Below are 17729 nucleotides of genomic sequence, written 5' to 3' on the forward strand. Positions count from 1 at the left end.
CACCAAGTTTGAATAGGATGTTTACCTTGTTGTCACCTAGACTCTTGCATTTGATCCCACCATAAACGCGCGTCACCATCCAAACAAGAAGCAACCATCTTCACCATCTCCCTTTCCAAAATTGGTTGAGTCTTGAAAAGTCTCTTTACATCCTCACCCCACAAGAGAAAACCTTCAATGCAATCACTTCCCAAGAAAATAGGAATATCTTCAACATCAACGAGATGAGGTTGGCTCGGGGCAACTCCCTCTGCGCACTCCGCATCTATCGTAACAACCTCGCGATCAACGCCCCTTAAGGTATATCTTGTCTCACGATCGATTGGCATTAGAATAGGGCAAATCCGTGCTCTGATACCAATTGGCGCAACAAAGTGATGAAAGGGTTACCATCGTAATCCCTTGTAGAACAAAGTTTGGAGTCCACCAAAAAGTTGAGAAAAAAAACCCAAAGGGTTGTTTAATTGTTAATTTGATGATCAATACAATGCATAAGAGAAACTTATAAAGGCTTGCTCAAGAAAACTAAAAGACAAGCAATAAAACCCTTGAACAACCAAAAGACAAATAATAAAGCATTTTGAAACTGACGAACTTCTGCAAAAGATGGCTCAGACCACTTTTGTAGGAGATTTGAGCACCTCTTCTACGACTGCGTCAGGATCCCAATTCTGATACCAGAATATTTGTTGCTGCCTTATATGTCGTCATGTCAAATGAATCCAACGTTTTCCTACATCAGGTTATGTTGCTTGAGGGTGACGTTATGTATGCAGGAATGGTTCATTGTGTGACAATTCAAATGGGTTTTGGAATGGATGTGTATTTTGGTAATACAATGATTTATTTTTATGTGAAATGCGGAGGACATGGTTATTCTCATAAGTTGTTTGATGAAATGTCTCAAAGAGATTTGCTTTCTTGGACATCGACGATTTCCGGTTATGTTTTGAAGGGAATGTTGCCTGTGGGTTGTGCTTGTTCAATGAAATGAGGTTGCAGTTGGACCAAATTCCGTTACAATGTTGGTGATGTTGCAAGGGTGTTGTGGCATTGAAAGTGCAATATGTGGAAGTCAATTTCATGGTTATGTGATTAAGAACGGTTTACTGTGAGATGCATCTGTGCAGAACTCAATCTACAGAATGTATGCTAAATTATGTACCGTCGACGAAGTTGAAGACTTTTTCAGCGAACTTGCTAGAAGGGATGTTGTCTCCTGGAATATCTGAATTACCTTTTATTATTTGAGAAGGGATGTTACAAAAGTAAGAGATTTGTTCAATGATATGCAGGGCAAAGTGGCGCCGGGAATTGAGACATTAACTTTGGTTATATCAGCAGTGACCAAAGATGGTATTCTTTCCCAAGGTGAAAGCTTGAATTGTGTGGCGATAAAGCGTGGGTTACGTGATCACGTTTTGCAGAAGTCTTTGTTGGACCTCTATGCCAAGCGTGGAGAATTAGGAAACTCATATTGGCTGTTCAGAGCAATCCCTCGCGGGAACGGCATTACTTGGGGTGCAATGATGTTTGGCTTCATTCAAAGTGGTTGGTTTAGTGAAGCTGTTGGACTGTTTCGTGAAATGCAAGATTCGGTCCGGAACCAAGGGCTGAGATACTAAGAAGCCTTGTTGATACATTTACAAACCTGGGTGCTTTGAAGTTGGGAAACAAATTCATGGCTACATCATAAGGCATCATTGTGCGGAGGCGAGGAAAGCTATACTCATCTCGAAACCTCCATAATAAACATGTACATAAGATGTGGTAGCCTATCTGCAACTAGTGTGTGTTTTGATAGAATGTTGATCAAAGATATAGTGACTTGGACATCAATGATTGAGGGCTATGGGAGCCATGGACATGGTTTCGAAGCCTTGGAACGATTTGATCTGATGATTAGAGCAGGAATACGACCAAATACTGTCACCTTCCTTCCTCTGTTGAGTAACACAAGCTAGTGTCGGACAATGGGATGAAGTAGAAGAGACGAGGAGAGTTGCGAGCGAGATGGATCTAAAGAAGGTGCCAGGGTGGAGCTGCATTGAAGCTCAAGGAAGAATTTATGGGTTTGGTTCTGGAGATGGATCGCACCATCAAGTGGAGGACATTTATGAAGTATTGGAATGTTTAAGCTGGATGAAACCGGAATTGATTTGAATTGCTGATCAGCTAATTTGATTGTCTTTCTTCTTTGGTGCGGAGTTCTGATGCTCACACAAGGACAGTGGAGTGGTTTGAAGTTCCTTCCGCCCGTCAGAAGCACGTTAATAGCAGGTGATACTCAATAGCAGTTTGCTCGGAGGCTGTCCTTTGGTGGATCAAGTTTGCCATCACTGGAGGCTGATGAATGTCGTCGTTTAGACAGGAATATGGAATCGCATGGCTATGAATACTTTTTATGGTGAATTTTCAGCTGCCGTCAGAGAAAGATGCTACTTATTTACAGGTGGCTACACATCACAAATGGAGTTACTGTGGCTTTTGTGGTATGAGTGTTTAGCCAAATGAATGTTGTAAAATTGTTATAGAACAGGTTTGGTTGCTAAATGAATAGAGCAACTGCAGCAAGAACCATATTTCTAATCCGTCCTTCTACACTACGGTTAAAATTTCAGTCAAGTTCATCGACAAAGATATGTCTTCAAAGAAGTATCAGCAATGTTCATAACTAGCAGCAGGAACAAAATGGAGAGGCATCACTTGGAAATTGATCAAAAACAAAGAATGAATTATTTGGAAGTACATGTTCAAGTTCAATGTAGGAACTCTAGTTCCCCCCTCCGTCTTGTCGTCGCTCGAACACCATGCCCAAGTTCAGCATCTGAAGCTGCAGGAGATGGATCACAGCCATCGTCCTCTCTCAAGCGATTGAGTTCGTCTCCCTTCATGCCTAACTCAAAACTATCTCAAAATTAGAGCACGGTGCTTGAGCTAAACACCTAACACAGGTCGACATATCCAAATAGTATTCCGACATGTTCATATCTGAATAACTCTGAATCTCCGGCTGTTAAACCGACTGACATGTTCATGTCTCGGATACTAGGTGGTGGTGGTGGAGATGTGTAAACACCGGGAAGTGGGGATGACGGTGATTTGCTGTAGTAAGGCGGTGTTTCGTGACCCGATAATGCGACAGCATGGACGACTTGTCAAAATAGGGTGGTAGGAAAGAAAATGTAGGTACTGGTCAAAGGGGGTACTCCGGAGCACTCAAGAGTTTTTGCTGGTCGAAGTGCAATTTATCCCTTTTACTTTCACGATTGATTTTCATGACAATAACAGCTCCCCTTACATTTCACTGCATAAAACGCAGAATTTGAAACACGTTTCCTTACATGCACTCTCGAGAAATACTAGTATTTGCATTCGGTTAAAAATGAATCATTAACTTATGCTGGGTGGCCGAGTAAATTCAATCTCGAGAAATACAATTGTTAGCTAAGAATTAAAGCTTTTACAAACAGAAGCTAAATATCCTATCCAAAGGAAATCTTTCCTTCACCTATCTAACCATTTCCATAGTTTTTCTACCATTTGGTCCCAAAAATACGAAGCACATGGCTAACCCACCCAATGGAAGCCTCAAGTAGTTGAAAGGACATTCACCTACCGCAAAACCCAAGCTACTTGCTAATGATACTCCCCTATGTTCAACCACACCCATAACAGTTAAAAAAAAATTAACTTTCAGAGCAATTTTTAATTGATAACACGCTCTTCCAAAGTTGTCAGCATACCTTCAGAAGTAAAACGCTAAATTTGAAGGGGACATCATTTATGCAAGGAATCTTGTAACTTCCAGGCCCATATGTGTAGAGGCAACCAGGTGAGATCCATTTACGAGCAGGATCGCCCCCCTTTAGTACTTCTAGAACTACGAATCCCAAACCTTGTACAAATGCTCCTTCAATCTGCATTAGAAACATAAAATAACTGATAAGAAAATAAAAAAGAACTACACTAGGATCATTATTTATTGCAGTCGCATTGAGATATATCAAGTTCAACCAATCCTTTCCCAGTTTCATAAAACAAGACTAAAGAAACAGCAAGATTGACATTCTGAAACTAGAACAGGATCCAGGAGTTTGTTAGCCCATTAATTTAGATAAACTGCATAGTTTTGCTTAAATTGTATGAATAGGAATTGTAGACATCCAAATTTCGGTGAAATATATGTTGATCAATAATTAAAATTCCAACGCTCATCTGTCACATAAATTTTACACGTAGTATATGACTCAACGAAAAAATCGAAAATCATCAGAAAAGTCATCAAATAGGAAACGTGTCAACACCTGGCAGAAATGATTTATTTCATCTGATTATTTAAATCCAAAATCAAGTTTTGGAATTCTATAAATAGGAAGCCAAGGCATTCATTTTGGGGGACCAATTCACATCACACCAAAATCTTGAAGCTTTGAAACTCCAAAGCTCCCAAGCAAATTCCGAAGGGTCAAGAAAGTTCTCTTCGTTCTTCGTCAAATCCTCATTCAAGATCAAGCCACAACGGCCCTTGAAAAACTTCCACAACGGCCCTTGAAGAACTTCCTTCTTCAAGATCAAGCCCCAACGACCCTTGAATAACTTCCACAATTCAAGATCAAGCCCCGACAGCCCCCTTGAAGAAAGCATTAATCGTTCATCACCTGTTCATCCTAAGATCAATCCTCGAAGGCCCTTGGATCAACAGCACAATCCACAAATCTACACATTACGAAGATCAAATCAGAGGCTAAATTTGTAGAAGAGATTGTAACCCTTAAATCATTAATACAAATATTACTTTGTACACGTGTTCTTATCTCATTCATTGCAGGAATATTTGTGTTTACAAATTTGGCACGCCCAGTGGGACAATCTCTACCTCTCATCTCTATCTTCAAATCCGCAAAAAGCACAAATGACATCAAGGAAGGTTTAAGCGATTCCTGCAACCAATGCGAAAAACAAAAGCGTCATCGCCGCAAGTGGTGTCACTTCAGGCATCATAACTCGAAGCAAGGCAAGAGCTCTTTTTGTTGCTTCTTCCACCCCTACATTAACTCTGCCAATGGAGCAAAAGCACCAGAGGCATGAGCCCGTGATCACCCTAGCCTCGCTAAGAGCACCAAGGGAGGAAAGTTCGAAGAAGTACTCTGATTCCATGCTTTCCGATGCCGACTCAAGCAGCAACTCAGCCATGCAAGTCATGACCACAAGATTGACTTCAATCGATAAGCAGCTAGCTCAAATGAATGAAGTGATCGCAAGGCTAACACAGACTGTGGAAGAAAAAGATTTGCAAATTGCTGCGCTTGTTAAACAACTGGAGGCATAGGACGGCAAAAACCCTGACCCAAAGGTTAATCCACTAAAGAAAGGAGTCGGCAAAGAAGAGGAGCCTCCGATGGAGAAAGTCGATGCGAAGCCAGAGCTAGACCAAGCAGCGACGTTCATGGGATCTCTCTTTATCCAGTAGCTGTAGGAGATGATCGCCAACACCATCAAGGCGCAGTATGAAGGAAGCTCACATGACTCCGTACTATACTCAAAGCCTACTCCAAGAAGATTGACGCTTTGAAGATGCCGATGGGTTATCAGCCACCAAAATTCATGCAGTTAGATGGAAAAGGAAACCCAAAGCAACATTTCGCCCATTTCATTGAAACATGCAACAATGCTAGGATGGAGGGAGACTACCTCGTTAAGCAGTTTGTGCGCTTGTTAAAAGGTAACTCCTTTGATTGGTACACCGACCTCGAGCTTGAATTTGTCAACAGTTGGGGTCAGCTAGAGACGGAATTCCACAACCGCTTTTATAGCACTCGCTGCACCATAAGCATGCTAGAACTGACCAATACGAAACAGTGGAAGGATGAACCCGTCGTTGACTAGATCAATAGATGGCGTTCATTAAGTCTGGATTGCAAAGATCGGCTTTCTGAAACCTCTACCATTGAGATGTGCGTTCAAGGCATGCATTGGGGGTTACATTACATCCTTCAAGGCATAAAACCAAGAACATTTGAGTAACTAGCAACTCGTTCCCACAACATGGAGCTAAGTATCACCAATCACGGGAATAATGAGTTGATCATCGTATTTAAGAAGGATAAGGTGTTTGCCCCGAATGTAGACAAGACTTGGAAGAAGCCCACCAAGGAAGCTTTTACCGTCAACACTACCCCCTTCAAGACCTTATCTGCGCCTATCAAGATCTTTTCCAAGAATAAAGCAAAGGACATAAAGAGAGGTGAGCCTCCTCTCACCCAAGACAAGTACAAAAACACCTTGAGGGAATTGGAGTAGAAAGTGTACCCTTTTCTTGACTCAAATATAGCCGTAATGTTAGACGACTTGTTAGAAAAGAAGGTAATCGAGCTACCCGAATGCAAGCATCCCGAGGAGATGAATTGCGTAAACGATCCTAAGTACTACAAGTACCATCGTATCGTGAGCCATCATGTTGGTAAGTGCTTCGTCCTTAAAGAACTCATCATGAAGTTAACACAACAAGGGAAAATTGAGATTGACCTTGAAGACATAGCTGCAACATATACTATTACAATTATGTTTGGATCATTCGATCCTGTGCCTCTCCAAGTGACACCTGACCATTCCTTTCAATACTCAAACTGCACGACACCTTCTGCACAACCATCACTGGGGGCAAGCAACCAAGATGCACTTACCAATGATGATGAAGGACAGACCTTGGTGACTTACAAAAAGACAAGGAAGCCAAAACCACAAGCCACAAGGCCAAAGGCGGAACAAGGGAGAAAACACCGCCGCTGCAATAATAGGAAACCCAAAGGAAACGTAAGGGCTGTTAAGCCAACATACGTTGGGGAACCTATGGAGTAAGAGCCACACATTCTCGCCTCCTTGCAAGAGTACTTTTCGAATGACTTCTTCCAACAGTGCATTACCGTTGCCTGTCACATGGTGGATGTGGAGATAGAAGAGCCTTCGAAAGGCAATGCTATCACAGTAGAGGAAGAGAGGACCCTCACACCCAAAGAAGGCCTACTGACACACGTCAGCATCAAGGAAGCGTTATGATTACCTAAGAGGATGCAAAAAGCACTAATAGCGGTCTTGGCGAGTCCTGACGACCATGAGGTGCAAGACAACAAGAATGAAGACTTGAAGCTTCGGCCACAAGAATGTGCCACATGATGTGCCACCCATGATGTAATCAACTTCACTTATGAAGACTTACTGCTAGGATCAAGGCCTCACAACCTCCCTCTCTTCGCATCTGGGTACATAAGGGAGCACAAAGTCAACCGCATGCTTGTGGATGGTGGATCGGCCATAAACATCATGCCAAAGTCAACAATGACCACAATCGACATCAAGGTGGATGAACTATCCCTAAGCCGTCTGCTCTTTTGCATAGTGTCGTATGGTAAAAAGTGACGCACTGCAAAAAGCTCCAAGCACCAAGACTCACGGCAACGTCACCACTATGATCAAAGTCGGCAAAGAACTTCAGTGACCGCCGTCAAACGACTAGCCGATCGTGAAGCTCGACGCTTTGCACTACCACCAAGCTTGACTTCAGCTCTCCGTCTGTCTTCATCCTTCTCTGAAAACTCTCATTCCATCCCCTATATATATATATATATATATATATATATATATATATATATATATATACCAAATGGGGGCGGAAGCAGATATCCCAAATAAGACAGAGAGACTCTATATACATGATGATATAGTATCTGGGATGAGGACGGAAAATAAATCCGATAGGAATAGAAAGTATAATGAAGATGCATAATACATTATGAAATATATTTGAATGATACATAATGAAAATAATGATTCAAATTAATGATGCTGATATTCGATTGAAAGTATATTTATTCAAAATAGAATGACTTACAATCAAACGTTTTGTCTACTGACAATTTAGAAGAAAAACATGGAGCTCGCTGGCATCCTTTGCTGATATATCAATTGAAATACAAGTGTTTAATGTACTACAAATATGAAGACTCTGTTCCAGAGGAATACGCAGAGTTTTCTTCCAAAATTTTTGAAAGTTTTTTTTCAGATAGCTGGAGAGTCCTTTTATCCGAGGGAGGTGAACCGAAATGATTGAAGGATGGAAGCGGGATTCCCGCTCTGCATGTGCTCCTGCTGTAAAGAAGCCGAAAGCCGAAGATGCTGTCATGGACTGTGGCTTTCACGAGGGTGAATACTGTGAATGAAATGATGGATGAATAGTAAAAGTGATTTTACTATTCATGAATAGTATCTTGTCTGCTACTGATGCTTTCACATGCGGCTGGTACTGTCGTCTGCTACTGCTGTTTTCACATGCGGCTTTTGCCCTGAATTATAAAATACTCTACTGAGTCTAAATACAATGTATCCTACTGGGACTACATTCATACGAATTTAGAAATTCCTATACATGCTATTACAAGTTTAAAATTCGTATGGGTCTTGGGAATCAGGCGGGAAGATATTCCCTTGGGTGGCTACTGCGCATTGTGATGAAGCATCCGAAGAGTTGTCGGAGTCCGAACCATCTTCATTTTCTTCTTGTAGTTCCTTCATGAGAATTTTGGCTAGAGCCTTGAGCTTTGATGATTTATTTTTCTTCGAACTGCTCGAAGATTTGGACGACTTGGGTTTTCCTTTGAGAGAGGATGAAGGACTAATATCCGATAATGAATCGATTTCTTCCTTGGTTGGTTCAGGTAAGGCTGTTGCTGGAGGAGCTGCTACTGCAGGTACTGGATTAGAACCCATGGGGAAGTCCTTGAGCACGACTTCAATGATCTTCTGGTAGTTGAACTTATCCCACAATTTGATCATTCTCTGTCGGAAGACTTGATTGGATTCAATTTTGTAATTCCAGCGGAGAATCCAGGGGATCTTGTATTTTGCCATAAACAGGGCGAACAAAGGGATTCCTTCATCAAAACGCGTTCTATCGAACTTCTTCTGGAAAGTGCCTGATAAGACTTGCTTGAATTCATCTGGCATGAGGTCAGAGATAAGGCCATGTTTGGACCACCATCTGGGAAACCATGCAGGAAAATTCAATCTGAAACTTCGATCAAAGGTTATGAACCATGAATGACTAAAATCTTCGGATTGGTGCAGGAAGATGTTAGTCCAAGCTTGAATGTAATCAAAATAGTTATAATGGTCTGAGTGGCTGGGAAAGCTACTGCTTTTAAAAGGTTTGGGCTGAAAAAGAGGTACTTGCCATTCTGATTCTAACAAGAATTTATTGATGGTAAGGGAATGATACAGGATTCTGTTTTGATTGCCAGGGGCTTTATCAAAGATAGGTTTTATGGTGATGGATGCAGTCTCATTGAGAATAGTAGTATAGTACTTGAGGGTTTTGTGAAATTCACTTGGTTGGAAATGGGAATTGGTTGGAAACATCTTTTTGGCTATTACCTCAGGTGTTTTCAGATGTTTGTAGTTGAAGGGGATGCTGAATAAGTATTCTTTAGAAGGTTTAATAACATAAGGAGATGTTTTGGTATAGCTTACAGAGGGGGATGGCGATTGCCTGTAGGTAGAGGAGAAAGGATCATACTGGTTTACTAACGCTATTTGGTAATTTGGTCGGATACTTCCTAGAGTTGATCCTAATGGAGTAAATCTATTGGTAATGGCTAAGGCCGAGGAACCGGGAATAGGTTCCTGTTTTGGTGGTGGTAATGAGGCAGGAAGCCTCCTTTGTTGGCTACTGCCTTGTGGAGAGTTGGTGTTCTTATTAGACATTCTTCCCCTGCAAAAATTCTCTGGTTAGGAAATCAGGAATGCAGTTATGGCTGCCTTTAATGTATTCAATTTCAAAATCAAAGATTGATAATATGGCTTGCCATCGTGCAAAAATTTGTTTTGATGCAATATTTTGAACATCTTTTTGTAAAACATGTTTTGCAGATTTGCAATCAACTCGAATAAGAAACTTTTGATTTAATAAATCATCTTGAAATTTACTAATGCATAATACGATAGATAATATTTCTTTCTTAATAGTACTATAATTAGTTTGAGCAGGATTCCATACACCTGAATGAAAACGAACAAGTTGTTCAGGTGATCCGGAGGAAGTTTGCTGTTTGAGGATACCTCCATAACCAACGTCAGAGGCGTCAGTTTCAACAATCTTAAAAGAGTTGGGAGTTGGAATGCCAAGACAGGGCAAAGTCTTAACATGATTTTTTATTTGTTTGACAATAGTAGTATGAATGGTAGACCAAGCAGGAGGATTCTCCTTAAGGCGATCAAACAAAGGTTTACATTGTTGACGCAAATGGGGATAAAATTCAGAAACATAATTCAAAGAACCTAAGAATCTTTGAAGCTGGGGTTTTTCAGTAATCTGATCTGGAAATTTATCTGCAAATTGGATGACACGGTCAATTGGTTGGATGGTAGACCTATGTATATTATAACCTAAGAATCTAACCTTAAGTTGAAATAATTTAATCTTAGTGGCTGACACAACCAATCCATTTGATCTAATGATCCTAGCAAATAAATGTAAATGTTTCCAGTGTTCATCAATAGATCTGGAGTAAACAAGAACATCATCAATGTAAACAATTGTAAAATGACTATACTGATTAAAAATCTCATTCATAATATTCTGAAATTCAGATGGTGCATTTTTCAAACCAAAAGGCATAACATTCCATTCATAATGGCCGAAAGGCGTTACAAAAGCAGTTTTATACTTATCAGATTCATGGATTTGAATTTGCCAAAAACCTGATTTCATATCAAACTTTGAGAAAATAGTTGCTTTACTAAGCCTTTTTATTAAATCTCTTTTGTTGGGAATTGGATATCTAATCCATTCCAAAACTTCATTTAAAGGTTTGTAGTTAATAACTAATCGGGGAGAACCCCTTTCAAGTTCTGCACTTTTCTGAACATAAAATGCAGGACACGACCAAGGTGACTTGCTATTACGGATAATTCCTTTATTAAGAAGATCCTGTATTTCTGCCTTACAGAAATCCATTACTTCTTGACTCATTTGAATAGGTCTGGCCTTAGTAGGGATTTTTGACTCATTAAATTCCTTGATATAAGGTAATTTAACGATATGTTGTTTTCGGTGCCAAAAGGCGTTGGGAATATCAGAACATACTTCTTTAATAAGTTGTTCTTCAAATTTAAGGATTTTTTGAGATACAATCTCTTGTTTGAGTTGTTCTTCAGTTCTTTTGTGATGAATATCATCTTTCAAGAATTGAAGATGTTTAGTCTTATTAGAGATTATGTTTAAGGATCGCGAAGTGCTATCCTTCTGGAGATGTCTAAGTTTCTTGAGGTCTGTTTCCAGACAGAACTCAAAAGTGACTTTCTGTCCTAAGACTTTTGAGGTAATCCTATTATGATGTGTTTTAAAAGGATAGAGGAGTGCTATAAAGGGTAGTCCTAATATGATAGGGTCAGATAAGTTCTTAATTAGGACGAAGGGTGTTTTGAAACAAACTTCATTTTGGCAAACATGTGCCTTAGGAAGTTCATATTTGATTTCCATTGGAGATTCATTAGCAGCACTAAGGATTTCCTTGGATTTGTGGAAATACCTAGTGGGAATTAGGCCTTCTTGAATACAATTCAAGTCTGCGCCTGAATCTATCAATGCGATTGTTTCGAAACGAAAGTCTTCAATTACTATTGTTACTTTAGAATACCATTTTTGGATTCTAATTTTGTGAAGAAGATTCAGAACTAAGTGTTCTGTATCAGATTCTGATTCGTGGTGACTACTGGAAGAAGAAGAACTAGATACTTCTTCTTTTGGAGGAGTATTGGCTCTAGTGAGTTGTGTGCGAATGTCGTAGTTATCAGATTTCAAAAGTTTAATTTCCTCTTTAATTTTATTAATTTCTTTTTGGAGGTCACTGACCGTAATTTCTTTCTTAGTCTTACTAAACTTTGCTAGGGTAGAGCTAAGAGAGATTTGAGGTTTCTGGATTTGAGATTGGCTAGTGCCTACTTCTTCTTGAGAGACTAAGTTTTTAAGCTTTTTGAGGTAGAACCTTTTGAGTTCAGTGTCCTCAACATTGCTTATTAGTTCTAAGAGTAATTCTTCTTGTTTTTCTTGTTTAGTTAGTACTGATATATTTTTACAACAAGCATCGAGACATCCTAGCTTGATGTTTGGAATAGAGTGCTTACTAGAAGCAGATTGATATGAGGATGATGAGGAAGATCCCAGATCATCTTCAGATGAATGACTACTGTCAGTATTTTGGAGTTCTAAGGCTTGGATAAGTTGAAGCTTTTCTTCCTCAGAAATCTTCAACTGACTTATAGTTTTCTTAACTTTACATTTATTGGCATAATGGCCTTCTTTGCCACATTTGTAGCATTTTCCCTTATGACTATTGTCTTTAGAGTGGAATTTTCCAGAGGATTTTCTCTTTCCTTTCCATCTCTTCTGTTTGGGATTTTCATAAAATGGGTTTGGTTTGGCGTACTTGCCTTTATGAAATTTGGAGTAGTTGGTCCGTGGTTTGGAGATCTTAGATCTATTGAAGGTAGTCGATTTCTTTTTAAGATTGGAAGGAGCTATAGGTGGTAAACCATATTGCTCACAGAAGGTTCCTAATTCATACTTGGCGATAGCCTTTTCAGATTGTGCTTGTCTAGATATCTTCATATCTATGCACATTTTTAGGCCTTCTTTTTGGATAGTACTTATGATATGTCCATAAGTAAGATCATTATATGGTATAATTCCTTCTTCGTTAATTAAGGTATTCCTTATTTTATGTGCAAAAAGGTTTGGTAAACCATTGATGAATTTTTCTTTCCAAAATGATTGATTACTATCATCTCTAAGCATAACTCTTGACATAAATACATCTTTATACCATCTAAAATCACTTAGGGTTGGACACCTTAAGTTACTTAGTTGGTCATGGATTCTGGATGTGATGTTGGAAGGGATTCCTATGAAATGTTGTATGATTGTATAAAGTAAGGTATTGACTGCATCTGGGACACCACGTCCTAGATGTTCATCGAAGATAGGTATTCCTTCTTCGTCTTGTTTTACTGCATTTCTTATTAGATTTCTGGAGTCTTCAGTGAGATGTTTTTCCCACCAGGAATGAAGCATTCCCGTGAATCCAGAGACAAGGATATCAACAATTTGGGTTTGACTAAGGTCATGATTGGTGATATAGCTATTTGCTACCATGGAGATATGTTGGAGTTTATTTAATAACTCTTGTTCTGATAAACCATCTATATTCCATTCATAGAGTTTATCAGATGAAACAGTGAATTGTGATTGGAAATTCCTTTCTTCAAATTGAAGATCAGGAGGTGTTGGTCTGGGATACCAGTTTTTGGTTAAGGATGTAGGATTAGTTCTTTTAACGTTAAGACGTTTTAATTCAAGATTCTGAAAGGCTTGCTCCATTTGAATGATGGAATCAATACTTTCATCTTCTGAATCTGGAATTGAAGAAGGTGTTTCAGAATCATGTGGATTATTAATCACACGAACTGATTTGTCCTTTTCTAGCTTATGAAGCATTTGTTCTATCTTAATAGATGTTGAGGTTTTTAAAGAGGGTGACTCTCTAAAACTAGTTAAGGGTATCTCTTTACTAAGTGGTTTAATTGACAAATTGTAAACCATTGTTTCTATTTTATCCAACTGTTTTCCTATAATATGTAGGCTTTGGTTGGTAAAATTGTTTTGTTCAATAACAGGTTTGACACCTGCATCTTCCTTCGGAAGTTTGAACGGTGAGGCTGGGATTTGCGTATTCGTAGTACTAATAAGAATCGTCTCTTGTGGAGGATGACTAGAGGAGACAATCGTCTTGTCTTCTCTAACCCAATTTTCTTTGGTTATCACCTTCACTTGTTGGTCAGACTCATAATGTTTTTCTACAAAGTCAAAGAAAAATATTTCAAGTCTGTTGGTTTGCATGAAGTCTTTCCATGCCTTATGGATTTCTAGTTTTTCTTCAGTAGTATATTTACTTCTGAAGATATTTCGTCTAGGGACATTTTCTAGAGCTTCTATGTCTCTACATAATTTTTTACGATCATATTTAAAGGGTTTTTGTCTGGTTAAAACCAATAATTGGTGATGGACTGGTTCTGCCTCAAAGTCAGAAGCAGTTGGGGATGTTTGTTCATCCTTATTAGGAATGGATGGGGTATGATATGTAGGCTGGACTACTTGAGCGTTTGTCTCAAGTGATCGGAGTTTGAAATCTAAAAGGTCATTTATTAATTCCTGTTGGGTGATGACAGATGAGCCTGTATCTACTGATTTTAATTTCCTATTAGCTAGGGAATTGATTAATTCTTGGTCTCGACCTTGCCTATCGTTTGGCATAGATCCAGAGAAAGAATTCCTATTGGAAGTAAAGGATTTAAGTGATCGATTAGAATCACAGGATTTTCTGGCAGGACGATCAAAATTAATTTTAACCGTACCGTCAAAGTATTGTTCTACGTTGTCTAAATTAACTAGACTATTTTGGATGGCTACTGGCCGACTCTCGTTTATCAGACACCAATCTGAAGGGAGATTGATTTCTGACCACCTAATGGTTCGAGGTATTTTAATATTGGCATTCTCTTGATCTGTCTGGATCAGGAGAGTATGATCCTTCGGGCTTTTGGTTAAAGCCTGAAAGTTCATATTTGTGCCAGTGACTTTATAATAAATTCTGTAAATTAAGGCCAAAGGCTGTGTTCCTTCTAGGACTTTATATCCTGAAGTTTTGATATTTAGTGTAAGTGCTTTTAACATATGTGGGTCGGACAGACTTATGGTAAGATCTGGAAAGCAGTCAAAATGGATAGGTCCATTACAGAGACTGGATTCAACCATACCAAGTATGCTATCACTGAAGTCAGTGAATCTAGCATCTCGGAGACATAAGAGGATAGAGGTATTAAGACCTCTACGTGTTAATGGTTTGGCTGCAATTTGCACTAAACCTATATGGATATAATTATGACCATCTTTCCTATGGGAATTAATTTGTTCTGGGGTAAACAGCTGACAAGTTTCATGATCTTTACTAAGAGCATAAGCTTGTTCAACCGTCTTGACATGGTGTTCTGTTTTAAAAGAGGCGAATTCCCATTTCTTTTTATAAATATTTTTTGAAGATATTTTCGGAATATTCCATTCAGCAAAATCTAGACTACTGTCTGTTTGAAATTCAAATTTTTGTTCTTCATTGACAATATCAGGTATTGTTCCTAGATTTGATCTAGAGCTAGTGCTGGCCATAGAATTAGATCTAAACAATCTACTCATACTAATAAATTCAAACAATCAAAATACAGAAACCTTAACAGAAAATCTTACTAGTGACTCTAAACGCCAAGCTCTCTGGGTCATGCGCGCCGCTCAGGCCCTATCCTCCGGGACTTACTGTTTGGGTGACGCCTTACTGCTCAGACCTTATGGAGATCAGAAGACACTAAGAAGATTAAACTGAAAAGATTAACTATAAAGAGACTGAAGAAATCTAAAAGTATAAACAGAGTATTCGGATACTAATGGTATAACCAACCACTTTTATATATATATATATATATATATATATATATATATATATATATATATATATATATATATATATACACATATATTATGTATATATTAAACTAAAAATGTGCGTCAGCGATGCCTCAGGCACCAAGTTGAAAAAAAAAAAATATTTACATATATATATATATATATGTATATAAATGGTGGAATCTGGGTGGACAGCACCATGACAAAATTTTTTTATAAAGGTTATCGTGCATACTGCTGTTAGCAAGTCAAGAAGGAAAAGGAAAAGAGGTGGTGGTGACAGAATTATTGAAAAGAAGAAAATAGGGGATGGATGGTGCACGACACCACCTTGGAAAAGTATGATTGAAAAAAAAACACGCGCGCGTGCACACACACACACATATATTAAAAAAAATAAAAGGAAGTAACACGTCTTAATGAGATATGTGTTTTAGCACAATACATCGAATAAAATAAAGCATGTTTATTGATATCTCTGCAAAATTACAATTTTATAAAAAAAATAAAGGAAAGAAAGAAAAAAAGAGGGAGCCTTCACAAAGGTTGCTCATGTGAAGCCTTAACACCCGGCGGAACCCTAGAAGAAGGAGGCACTGAAGATTGATCATGTGGTGTCTCAATACTTGGTCGAACTCCAGATGGTGAAGGCAAAAAGTACCTCTTGAATGTAGCCACAAACTTTTGATGGTCACTTTGAATCCGACCTTCAGAGTCCTGTAGCTGATCAAGCTTCCTCTTCATGCTTGTTGAATAATTATTTGCAAGCATGTGCAAATCTATATTCTCGTGCTTGAGCTATCTGATCTATTGTTTAAGATTTTCCACCTCAGTCATCAATGATTCAACTTGGTGAGCACGAGCAAGTTGGCGTTGGCCCATGTTAGACATAGAGCCCGCACACTGAACACTGAGAGCCCTTGAGTCTTGAACAGCCAACTCATTGGACCGCCTTGAAAGTAGCTTATTATCTCTAGGAGAAAGAAGGTTCCTAGCTATAACCATAGCCATTGTTGCATCCCTCATCACAGAGTCTTCAACTATAAGAAGGCCATTAGAAGATAAGAATGATGGGCGCTATATATTACCCTGACGCGGCGCGCTTGTATCACTCCTCAGACTCAAATCTAAGCAAATGTTAGACGGGTAGGCCATTTTCAAAAATGGTAAAAGAAAAGGGTTGGATGGAGTAAAATCTCAGCAATAAACCAGAAATACATTGATACCTTTATAAAAGGATAGGCACCACAGCCACCAATTAAAAAAAAATCGAAAAGACACCATTCTCCGAATTTCAAAAGCTGGATTTTCCTGCGTAAGGTCCGTCAACACTTTTCAAATGCAATCTCATCTTGTTGGATAACACGTGCAACTTTGTCAAAGATCTCTGACAGAGTTGAAAACGTATGAAGTTCGCTATTCCAACTACCACACTTTTGCCAACAAGCGTGGGTGACAAGGCCATATCCGCACCACTACCAACTATTGAGAAATCCCTATATAGGTTGACCTTCATCCTCTATGGCAAGGCACACATCCAAAATGCTTGACTCTTCTTCCTTGCCAAGGATACATCTGTGACTAAACCTCTCAACATACTCAGTTTTCTTCCCCCCTGAAAATACCTCTTCAACCAAGTCACACCAGAGCAAACGTATCTCATATCATTAGGGTTGAAAGCAAGAGTATTTCATAGCATGCTTTCTTCCTATATTTTTCTTTGTTCTTGTTCTTCCCTGCAGGACGAGGAGAACGAAAGCAATCAGTTGACACTTGTAATCAAGCTTCTAGTTAGGAACCGACTGCCTGAAATCCATTCCCTAATTGCGTACCTAACACTGCTCTCAAGTATTCATCTTCAACTGTTGATGTACTTCCGAAGAAGATACCAGATGCCTAAAGAATATATAAGGCAAGTGAAAATGATACATCGAAACATGTGGAGACAAGCGCAGCAAATACATGTGATGATTCATCCGCTACTACTTTAAAAACAAAAGTATCTCATATCATCAGGGCCAAAAGCAAAGGTATCTCATATCATGCTTTTTCGCTGTCTTTCCCTTTGCCCTTGCTCTTACCTACAAGAAAAGGAGAAAGAAAGCAATCAGTCAGAACCTGAAATCAAACTTTCAATCTGGAACTGATTGCCCAGAACCTTTAC

At 39.0% G+C, this 17729-nt stretch overlaps 1 protein-coding gene across 1 annotated transcript; it reads left to right on the forward strand.

Annotated features, from left to right (window-relative positions):
- The first annotated feature begins 778 nt into the window (after positions 1 to 778).
- Positions 779 to 1625, forward strand: LOC139189810 (pentatricopeptide repeat-containing protein At2g37320-like). Its single transcript, XM_070809041.1, has 3 exons — positions 779 to 967; positions 1131 to 1214; positions 1296 to 1625. The coding sequence occupies exons 1-3, from the start codon at positions 779 to 781 to the stop codon at positions 1623 to 1625; spliced, it is 603 nt and encodes a 200-aa protein (XP_070665142.1).
- The last annotated feature ends 16104 nt before the right edge of the window (positions 1626 to 17729 follow it).

The sequence above is a fragment of the Malus domestica genome, chromosome 12, assembly GCF_042453785.1.
Source record: "Malus domestica chromosome 12, GDT2T_hap1".
Lineage (NCBI taxonomy): Eukaryota > Viridiplantae > Streptophyta > Magnoliopsida > Rosales > Rosaceae > Malus > Malus domestica.